Source organism: Halichondria panicea, chromosome 1 (assembly GCF_963675165.1).
Source record: "Halichondria panicea chromosome 1, odHalPani1.1, whole genome shotgun sequence".
NCBI classification, from domain to species: Eukaryota; Metazoa; Porifera; class Demospongiae; order Suberitida; family Halichondriidae; genus Halichondria; species Halichondria panicea.
This window is the reverse complement of record NC_087377.1, coordinates 1,090,811-1,101,938: the sequence shown is the minus strand read 5'-3', so window position 1 is coordinate 1,101,938 and position 11,128 is coordinate 1,090,811. Positions and strand designations below refer to the sequence as shown.

Below are 11,128 nucleotides of genomic sequence, written 5' to 3'. Positions count from 1 at the left end.
GATTTGCCAGTTCTCCGAAGCCATAGTTTTCCAGTCGAATGTTATGTTCCTGCGCCTGAGAAGGGGATGTAATTAAAAGTAGTAAAACAATCACAAAATAATATAGATTTAATTATGAACAATATAACTTCGTTTCCCACACAATAATTATATCCCACACACTAGAGTATGTATCTGCTTAGTTTACAGTATTATATATACCATAGATTGCTTGGGGGATGCAAATTATGTAAAATTGCTATTAGCTCTTGTATACGTATATAGATAGCCGATGAAAAGTGGGATCTAAATCAGTTAAGATACTGTATTATTTACTAGAATGTTTTGCGAGCATCAAACATTTGCGAATTTTGCGAGGGTTGATCAATTCGCAACAATAAAATCCGCAAAACCTAAATTATTACTATATGTAGTAAATACACACGATCCTTGCCAGAACGTAGATCGCAAAGGGTTAAATTTTAAAATTGATTGCTGATTTGGCTCATTCGCAAAGGTTTTTCACCCGCAAAATATTCTAGTAATACGGTATCTAATGTATGTGTTCAAATGTCCCACAAACCCTCAGGGTGTATCCTAGTGCTCTATAATTATAGTATAATTTGCAATCTATAGACAATTAGTTATCGGGTACTATAAAATTATATAGTTCCTTGCTAACTACACTCAAGTGGGATCTAAATGCATGTACACACAATAGCGGTTCCAGAGAGTCTAGTATCAGCTTTAGCATGTATACGCTCGTTTAGATGGTGGCTTCCTCAGTGGTAGTGCCTTGGCAATGGCTGTACTATAGTAAGTACTTCCTTATTTGCTACAATAATTATTTGTCTTGTGTTGAATATTTGTCATTAAAATCATAAAATATATTTAGTATTTTATATTTAGTATGTGTGTGCATAACCCTCTCCCATCCCCTCCAGGCTCATCGTGATGCTCTTGGTTTTAAAGTAACTGATGTGCAGACGATTGGCACTGAACCAATCTCTCCTACTATTCTGGCGACCAATCAGATCATTGGTATCGGAGTGGGGGTGGTCTGGGACTGATCCTGATACTTATTGCTATCACATGGTGAGACTACTCTATTAACTGCACCTATAATTATAATATGGCATTCTTATAGTTAGTGCATATGCATTAAATTAGCGGTTGAAGAAGTACACGCACCTATAGCTCAAGTGTAAATCTATTAATAGCCGCCAATGCTATATACTTTATTATTATTATGATTGGCCTTTCAAATTAAGAGCTACAAAATGCATTCTTTAGATTTATAATTGGACAATCCCAATTTAAGTTGCTATTGACCATCAAATAAAGCTTCTGAAAAAGCTACTTTTCGGAGAATTTAACTTAATAATGACTCTGTATGGTGTACTTTATTCCTCCTTGTGGTTGATTAAGACAACCCAAGAGCAGGGGCGGTGGTCTAGAGTTCATGAACTCTGGCACTGGTTTTGGAAGAACAAGCCGTGCTGGAGCCAGCTGAGGAGAAGAAAGTGGATCTCAACTAGTCAGACAATCTGTTGACATTGTTTTAAGTAGATATATATACTTAGTATGTAAGCTTAAATAAGATTCTGTGTACCTGGCTATATATATATAATTATTACAGGAAACAATGAAAGCACCGCGGGTGCTGATGCCTCGGTGGAGGTGCCAAAGCTACATAACATAAAACTACTAATAGCTAGCTTTTATATACACACAATTATCATGATGATATAATTTGCTGCATGCAATCAACCAAATAGTGGGTAATGATCAACCATGATTGTTGTTAAAAACTATCGATGCCAAAAGTTCAAGTCTAAAATTAATGGCTGCAAGCATAGATAAAGAAGAGAGGGATTGGCAACAGAAGTCAAAACGTAGACTTTTGTGCAGGGGGTGTGGTTAAATGTCAAAACGATGTGTGTTGTCCCCCGAACCACGCCGCGGTTGCCCTCCAGAGACTCCCGCTTGCCTCGCGGGAAAGTGTTTTATGCCTTTTCTGTACAGTAACAAAGGATTTTATATGGATAAAGACTTTAAATAGTATACTATGTATGCCACGTGGCTAGTAATCTTGTTAGCTAAAGACGTTTGACTCTAGTTGAGCGCTTGTTTTTAAAAAGTATGTGTTTTTGGAATTGTGGAATTGGCTATGTACCTCTGAAAAGCAAGTTCATTGTATTGATAATGTTTACTGTATATAAAAGCTTAACAGACATCTTGATTGATAGAAATAAACAATGAAAGCTTAAATAGCTCAAGTGCTATTGGCATTGAAATAGTGATGAAATAGTGACGATAGTTTGCGATAGTGTGTTTGGCTATGTACCATTTGCTTCCTAGTGATTTGTATGTGGATGTCTAGATCACTGACACCTATTATTGAATGACCAATGCATAGGAATGACCTGTCAACAATTTTTAAATCCTTCCACAGGAGAAATAGTGGCCCATGGGCAGAAAGCCGAGAATTTGCTCTATCAAGTACCGTTATTGGACAAAGAAGGTATAGTTGGATTTGGTGTGTGTACTGTTTTTATGCCGTAGCTAGAGTTGGTTGTGGTACGTTGTGAAAGTGTATCTCTTTTGCTTTAATATAGTGTTCTGCGAGTACAAGTACAAGCGATAGTACCTCGACTAATGATATAAATTGTACCTCCTCCAAGGAAGATGAGTGTGAGCCTAGTACAAGCGATAGTACCTCGACTAATGATATAAATTGTACCTCCTCAGTCCAAGGTTTGGAACAGTGTGACCTCTGTCTACTGGTATGTGCTTGTGTTCACGTTGAGTGACCTCTGTCTACTGGTATGTGCTTGTGTTCACGTTCAAAGTACCCGAAAAGGTCAACTCTTTTCCACTCCATTTGGTAGCTTTAGCAAACCAGATCATTGAAATGATTATACTGTATATACTAGTCAGATCTCTTTAGAAACTAATACTGTTTTTTTATTTTTAACTTCACAATCTTTGAACACCATGTTATTCTCTCTCCCCCCATAGGTGGGAACATCGTCTGTGGTCTATCCTGCAGCTGGTTTTGCCCCCCGATTAGCGGCAAGGGGTGTGTCTGTAGCAGAGTTCAACCTTGAACCTACACCAGTCACTGGATCACTCAAGTACGTATGTTGTCATATATTGTGTGGGTGGTTGTTATGGTCGTTAGCATTCAATCAAGAGAACCATTGCAAACTAAAATGGTTGTATCGAATACTGAACTGTATTGACACTGTATTCTATGTATGTACTGACCCCACCCACTCACCCATCTGTATGCAGGTACCATTTCCAAGGCAAGTGTGGGGAGATACTTCCCGAAGCTGTGAAAAGGCATCCATCAGAACCAGAGCAATAGAATCGTCATAGCTACATGTACATATTGAATTATCGTACCAGTAACTAAATTCTCGTCCATTTTTGTCCTATTTTTTTATTTTTTTTATTGTGTTTGTCCACGGTTCTGAATTACTAATATATATACAATGGTGAATTCTGTATAAATCCTTCCACAGGAGAAATATTTCTTTTCTGACAGCATCTAAAACCAATTGAAAGTCAACTTCAGCAACAGCTTGAACTGCTTCAGCCATTGTGCATGCACATTGGTTGCCTAGTAATTCATTGGTGGGCGTGGCGAAGGGCAACCGCGGCGTGGTTCGGGGGGCAACACGCATCGTTCAGCAAATTTACATGAAATTTACTTCTGTTGCCAATCCCTCTCTTCTTTATCTATGCTGCAAGTCAGCAGAGCCTTGCAGCTCTCTGCTCACTCTTGCAGCTACCAATAGCTAGCGTTCTAGTGCAGAGCTAACTACTAAGTAGAGTAGTAACACTCGGTGAACAAGTTTTGCTACAGACACTCTTCTGAAAAGGCTGCAATGGCATTCCAAGTAAGCAAAACTAGGCATAACTCGAGAACGAAGCATTATTTTGCAAATCCACGAATTAAAATCCAAGTAAACATGACTAGAAGCCTATAGAAACTCTTACTTGCACTTGATTCATCTTTGGGCAGCTGTAGCGGTCTACACACACACACAGACACACACACAGACACACAGACACACAAACACACTACCGTATACCTCGCTTGCGCATGCGCACCGAGGCATAATAATCAATGTTTCATGGTAATTAGTGTTTCTGCATAATTAATTAATGTAACATATATAAGTATGCAGCCGCTAAACTTTTAGCTTTATTTAAAAAATCGTACTCTCTATGCATAATTATACGTCTTTCATTGCGCATGCGCAACTATAGCTCCTAGACTTTACCCTAGATGTAGCCTCGAATCCACGCCGTGTTTTAATCGGTGTGGATTCGAGGCTACCATAGATAATTATAGCTATCCGCATAATAGTTTATCATCTGTACAGAGCTAAACTCGGGGACCCTTCACTTGCAATGAAGATTCTTATTATAGCCCTGGCTCTGTTGGTAGTTGGAATATCTCCTAGCCCATGCTTTGGGCAAACTGATGGTAAGTGATTGGCTATTATGAAGTGCAAAGAGGCCTTTCTGGTTGTCAATGACTAGAATCTAGAATCTAGAAAGAACACTCCTCCCTCATGAAAATCTACCCCTACAGCTATAATAGTCTAGTCTATAATTATACAGATAGTTGGCTACTACTCTATTAATTCAAATGGTCTGACAAACGATTAAACAGAGCTTGTGTTTGCATGGGTATAAGCTATTGCCTGCATGTTGTCTGTACATGTCACTAAGTATAAGATGCCTGTCCATATGCAGTACAGTATATAAATGCATGCATGCGTCTTGTTAGAGGTAATACTATGTATTATAATTATAGCTACTTTACATACTGCTTAGTAAGGCCATACCAAATAAATCTTATGTTTCATGGATTTTCCGGGTCATATTTTTGCAGAATGCCCCAAAAGATAAACCAATTAATGGTCCAGGTCAGAGGGAAGAATAGCCATGTGATCTAGCAAAACGCTGTAATGTTTTGCTAAAGTGACTTTTTGTGGTTTGTTGTGACTCTGTTTGTGGTTTTATAATTACTCATCTCTTTATTTTTGCCTGCCACCCTGCATGGTCTGTTTTTGGAGATCAAAAGTCCGTGAAACATAAACAAAAACTATAGTTATGATTACACACTCATTTCCTACATTGCAGGGGGTATATATAGCTAGAGTGAATTCATTCTTGACATGCAGTTACCGATCACATGCGCCTTGCATGTGATCGTAAATATACTCAAGCAACACATTCTTTAGTTGGTTTTGGTTTATGAATATCCATCCACAGTCTAAGCAATGTCGATTTATGTGTGTGCATGTGTTTTACAGTGGAACCTCCGAATCAAACAATTTGGGAGCAAAGATTTGTCCTATTTTCGGAGGTTGTCCTCTGATGAGAGGTATATTTAGGTATAGCCATATCAAAGACTTAGATAATAATTATGCTCATGTATGGTCTGTACCCTATAATTCTACTTCGAGAAGCAAAGAACTTGCTGAAGTCTAAGATATATATAAGGCAATAATTATACTGGAGTTATGATGTCAGTATTATGATTAGCAATAATTATAACAGTATACTCTACCATATGATAGTTGGGAGCCGGAAGCTTGTCCGTTGTCCGGAATCAAGAAGATTTGCTCGTGGGAGGTTGCTTTTATGTACTTATAATTATAGTAGTTTCAATCTGTACCATAGCTAGTAGAGAGGCTGTCCTAGTGGAGGCCATGTGCATGCACTGTATATAATTATATGCACTGTCTCAACGATTATGCTCTCTCCGTTAACATAGGATCCGTTACACTTAACAGACTGGTATTCCAATTCTCCTACAATCAAGTCTCCATGAACTTATACTTTAGCAACGTGATGGAGCCTAATCCATTTTTAAACAATGGATATTATTACGATCGGTTTCGTCGTCCGTATGATATCGATGCACCGTGCTTTTTGAACCAACTTATTTTCAAAAATACAAACACGAGTGAAACATTCCAGGCGGATTGTCCGGGTAGTTGCAATTCCTACGATGACAACCGCGTTGATATCACAATGGATCCTAGAGATTATCTCCGAATGATATCTGACAAGTTTATCAATACAACCTCTGCTAATGCAACCTCTACTAATATAGCATTGGAAATGTACACTGCAGCTGCGCTTGAGGCTCCCTTCTACGTTAGAATTGAGCCAAATGACACCGTTCAATGTGACGTAATATTAAACCTTGGGGGCTCTCAGTTTGTAGGTATTAGTTACTCACCAGCTGATTATTGGATTAATGAGGATATTATTGTAATTCATTTCACTTCTTTAATTGACGTTGCTACTGTCAATGCCAGTAAGCTATCACTCTCTCGTGGTGGCTATGATCAGTATGGAAACAACATTGTTAACATTGCGGGAGGTGAAATACTGAATGAGTCACCTGGTTTAACACAATCTGTGGCTATTAGACTGACCTCAAGTGATCGAGCTCTTCTTGCAAGCAAAAGAATATGCACTGCTGGTGGTAGGAACTTCATTCGAGACTGTTACTTTACCTTAGAAGAAGGATTTGCTGCCTCATATTACGGAGAAGAGAGCTCTTACTTTGGTACATATCCAGTTTCTGATTTCGGGAGTCGAGAACCCAGTGAGCTAAAAGTGTTATACGTCTGTATTATATGTATCAGTGCATGCACGCACATAATTTGATGATAGACTTCAATATGCTTATATATACCTATGCACTGCATGTAAATGCTATTATACTATACTGCAGATTTTGAGCCTGTGACTATGTCTATTCAGCTGGAGTATGTCGATAGGTTGACTCTGAACCTGACACTCGGTCTGGGGCAGCCATATATTATTCGTAGTGGTGAGAGAATTATTAGGTGAGACATAATAATACGTATGCTCATGCAAGTATAACTAAAAAAGGCAAAAATTTTACTAAAAGCTAGGCTTAAAGTCTCCAACCTTAATTAGCTAAGGTCAAGTGGTTCCAGCCTCCTCTGTCCCTGCATGGTACATAATTTTGTTGTTTAGACACAGTCCTGTTCAATTAGATGGTGTATTATATTTATGCAACTCTCCCCTCTACAGTGTAACCTGTACAAGCAGAGATACTAGCCAGTATGTCAACCCCATGCTGGAGATTGACAATGGTGCAGTGCCTATTTCCGCTAACTACATCCAGAATACGTCCAGCTCCACTACCTTGAATGCACCCAGGGGGCTATACCAGTCTGGTTTGGAAGGCTACTACACATGCAGGACAGAGGGAGACACTTATCTCAGGCCTAACATTCTACATTCCAGTAAGTATAGATCTATAATTAAATATGGAGCGTTGTATGTTATGTACAGCAGAGGCAGATTTAGGATATTATTATTGTAGTGTTGTGCACGCCGAACAATTTACAGGGCCATACTCCTTCCACGCTTGTATATATGTATAATGTAGTCACATCATACATTGATTACACAACGCACACTACGTACGTATACAATCAAAAATGGGACAGTCAGTCAGAACATAGTGTAGCCTTCACGAATGACGTTATATGGCAGACATCCTCTATACACTCTGAAGTCAGCTGGGTACATGCATGCAGTTAGTAGCTAGTATCTTTCTATACCATTTCCAGACATCATGAGCTCAAAATTAGAACTGATAATGAGTTATTAATTATTGAGCAAAACAACAGTTCAGCATCTGTGTGGGATTTGGCATTCATTCTTGTAACTAAAACCACAGTGCTCTGCTTAGCTACACCTCTGTAGTCTGCAGTCAGCTCCATCACTGCTGTATTGCAGCATAGATAAAACTGAGGGTGGAGCTGAGTGGTTGTTGGGGTTGCAGCCCCAGCAACCCCACCCCTAGATCCGCCCCTGTATTGCAATTATAGCTAATTTATCGACAGCATAATATACAAATTGATTTGTTAGACAGTAATCTGTTCTATGTATAGCACTCCGTGTTGTTTTGATTTCTCTCCATGCAGATATCTTACGCATATTTTTCTACGAAGGAGCTTCTGCTACTGGTGATTTAGGTGAAGATATTATACTCCGCTTTGCACATAGTGACCTTTATGGTACCTATGGTTTTCGATTCCAAGTGTCCATAGCCCTTGATGATAATTATCCGTATGGAGGGTTTGGATATTATGGATACCCGCCTCCTTTTGCGTTCCGTGTTGAACTAAACACTCCATTCCCATACCATGCTGAGCTGCACATCAACAGGACCCAGTTCAATTATGAGGGAGAGTACTTTCTCTCATACAATAATTATTATAATCTACGCCCAAGCTTCACTATCGATGTCAATGGTAAGTATGATTACACACTGTAAGCTTGTAGTAATTAAATTTGTATTGTAAGTGTTATATAATGTTTCCTAAATGTATTTACTTGCAAGCATAAATATGCCTCGGTGTACGCATGTGCAAGCGAGGTATCAGTGTGTTTGTCTGCATGTGTATACTGTGCATGTGTGTGCACGTGTGTGTGCATGTGTGTGTGTGTGTGTGTGTGTGTGTGTGTGTGTGCGTGTGAGTGTGAGTGTGTGTGTGTGTGTGTGTGTGTGTGTGTGTGTGTGCGTGTGTGTGTGTGTGTGCGTGTGAGTGTGTGTGTGTGTGCGTGTGTGTGTGCGTGTGTGTGTGCGTGTGCGTGTGTGTGCGTGTGCGTGCGTGCGTGTGTGTGTGTGTGTGTGTGTGCGTGCGTGGGTGTGTACGTACATGCACAGTGAATATAATTATTTTGCTGTGCTTGCGTGTTTAATACTCCGTTGTTTTACTTGTCCCCTAATCCACAGCACCTGAGCCCACTCTCTACCCACCGGTCCTGACTGTGCTGAACTCTAACCCTCCTGATACAACCGCCTCTCTTACTTGTACTTCTGACAATACAGCTGTTCCCGTAGTGTTCCTCGGAAACTTCACCGCACTGGGAATCACGACTACCTACGAAGATGACACCAACAACTCTGTGAGATTGGACTTTGAACTGGACAAAGACCTGATTGAGTTGCTAAATGGGATGGAGTTTATCTTTGAAGCCAGAGACCCAGATGATTATAATTCCACTGTGTCAACCTCCGGCTCAACCTTTAGAGCAGTGTCAGGTATAATATAATTATAGAGACATATACCTTTTAGGGTCAATCTTATCATGCACGTACTACTTTGATTGTTGCAGATACACTGACTCTGTACGGTATCGAGCCTGACAGTAGTCGCAAGCTTATTATGAATGGTGAAACAATTGATACAACCAGCTCGTTTGAATGTCTGCGGTATATCAATCCTACAAGAACGGATCTTGAGACCATCCCTGCAACAATGTTGTGGAGACTCAATCTTCTGCAGTCTAAAGAAGAGATAGAGTTCAGTTCAGATGTTAGTGGCGAAGAGTTTATAGTCACTACACTCGAGAATAGGATCACTCTGAATATTTTTGGTGATTTCAGTGGAAGTGTTTCGTGTATCTATGGCGATGAAATAATAAAGATCAATGTTGTCACTGAAGGTGAGTGTGTAACTTACCCTGTTTTTAGTTGGTACCGTCAATTTTAATAGCCATTAAGTTAATTAAAGGTGCAGCATTTGATCCTAGTCGTGAATTAGAGTAAGTTTAAACGTATTTCTCTCCTCAGCTTTGGTGGCGGGTGTAGACTTCATTCCTCCCTTCTTCCCAAAAGATGGTGTGCCATTGTTTAAAACTGATGATGGTTGTTCACAGCGGATTTACTCGAGCACTGGCATTCCATTTGGAGTCGCGATTCAACTTAAAAGAACGTCACATTCGATACAGTAGTTCCTCGGTAACCATAATTATTTTATTATATATACTAGTCTAGCTTTGAGGATACAAATGATGTCTAATGTTACTGTTTCTAGCTATATTTCTTACAAGCATAATACTTATTTGTTGTTCATTCATAATAACGCTATTCTCATCACAGACGAAGGGGTGGATCTCTCAACAATGTGCGTGGTATCAGTGGAGTGGTGACCTACAATCCTAGATTCTTCCCGAACCAGTTCCTTGAAACTGATTACAAGCTGCGAGATGTATGCAGCATAGGAGGAGAAGCAGACACACTGTACAGGACTAGAATACCTCCAGTTACTTGTACCACTTATCAACCACCAAGAAGAAGTGAGTGTTGTGCGTCAGTTATCTTTACTATTCTTGCAGATATAAACTGTTCTGTGCAAGCACACACACACACACACACACACACACACACACACACACACACACACACACACACACACACACACACATACACACACACACACACACACACTCACACACACACACACACACACACACACACTCACACTCACACTCACACATGCGATGATACATACGCACACAGCCTTCTGTACGGGTGATCCTCATCTCACCAACCTTGATGGAGCTAAGTTCACATTCAATGGTTGGGGAGAGTATATTCTACTGGAGTTGTTGACTGATGACACCACGTTCTGGATCCAAGCTCGTATGCAACCACTCCCAGAGTCTACTACTAAAGCTACTGAACTAGGTGGTTTCGCTTTCGCTATGAGCAGGGACACTCCCGTTGAAGTGAGTGAGAGAGAGGAATTGAATATTAATACATCTATAGTATGAGATGTGTGCATGGGAAGATTTGCCAGTTTATTATTCTCCAACAGATTCGCTTGAATGCATCTAGACAGCTAGAGATTCTAATCAGTGGAGAAGATGTGACGGACCAGCTGGTAAGCCTCAACGCTTCTATATCCACTGATTTCTACACTGTGTCTCGAAGCAGTTCCAATTCCATTCTGGCCACGTTCCCGAATGGAATGGGATTGATGGTGAATCTAACAAACATGCTGACCTTCACAGTCATCATCCCTGATAAATACAGAGGACTAACTAGAGAGGTATGCAAAACTTTCATAGCTTGTTGTCATGTGAACAGCTAGGTTATATACTGAGAGCTCTGTTTTTAATAAGTTTGTGCATAATTATGTTATTGAGTATAATTTTGCATTTATATCACAATACTGAGGGCAGGTCATGTGACATAGAGAGTTTTGTGCAGGAATGGTTGGGAACTACAATGGTAATCAAACTGATGATGTTGTATTCCGGAATGGAACTTTGGTACCTCTCT

At 39.9% G+C, this 11,128-nt stretch overlaps 2 protein-coding genes across 9 annotated transcripts; both read left to right on the top strand.

Moving 5' to 3' along the window:
• The first annotated feature begins 1,812 nt into the window (after positions 1 to 1,812).
• Positions 1,813 to 3,481, top strand: LOC135332221 (NAD-dependent protein deacylase sirtuin-5, mitochondrial-like). Of its 8 annotated transcripts, none has more exons than XR_010393173.1 (6): positions 1,881 to 2,164; positions 2,435 to 2,503; positions 2,598 to 2,673; positions 2,737 to 2,842; positions 3,001 to 3,116; positions 3,277 to 3,480. XR_010393173.1 is itself a non-coding variant. In XM_064527602.1 (6 exons), exons 2-6 carry the CDS (start codon positions 2,450 to 2,452, stop codon positions 3,350 to 3,352), a joined length of 357 nt encoding a protein of 118 aa, XP_064383672.1. In that variant the 5' UTR covers positions 1,898 to 2,164; positions 2,435 to 2,449; the 3' UTR covers positions 3,353 to 3,475. The 8 variants fall into 8 exon arrangements, 5 of the variants coding, with proteins under 5 accessions (XP_064383664.1, XP_064383656.1, XP_064383672.1 ...); XR_010393172.1 differs by having other exon boundaries at positions 2,731 to 2,842; XM_064527602.1 differs by having other exon boundaries at positions 1,898 to 2,164; positions 2,731 to 2,765; positions 3,277 to 3,475.
• An 860-nt stretch (positions 3,482 to 4,341) lies between these two features.
• Positions 4,342 to 10,505, top strand: LOC135352504 (uncharacterized). Its single transcript, XM_064525694.1, has 10 exons — positions 4,342 to 4,480; positions 5,780 to 6,622; positions 6,752 to 6,866; positions 7,078 to 7,292; positions 7,980 to 8,309; positions 8,795 to 9,103; positions 9,178 to 9,507; positions 9,635 to 9,802; positions 9,944 to 10,140; positions 10,364 to 10,505. Exons 1-8 carry the CDS (start codon positions 4,405 to 4,407, stop codon positions 9,793 to 9,795), a joined length of 2,379 nt encoding a protein of 792 aa, XP_064381764.1. The 5' UTR covers positions 4,342 to 4,404; the 3' UTR covers positions 9,796 to 9,802; positions 9,944 to 10,140; positions 10,364 to 10,505.
• Positions 10,506 to 11,128: the final 623 nt, after the last annotated feature.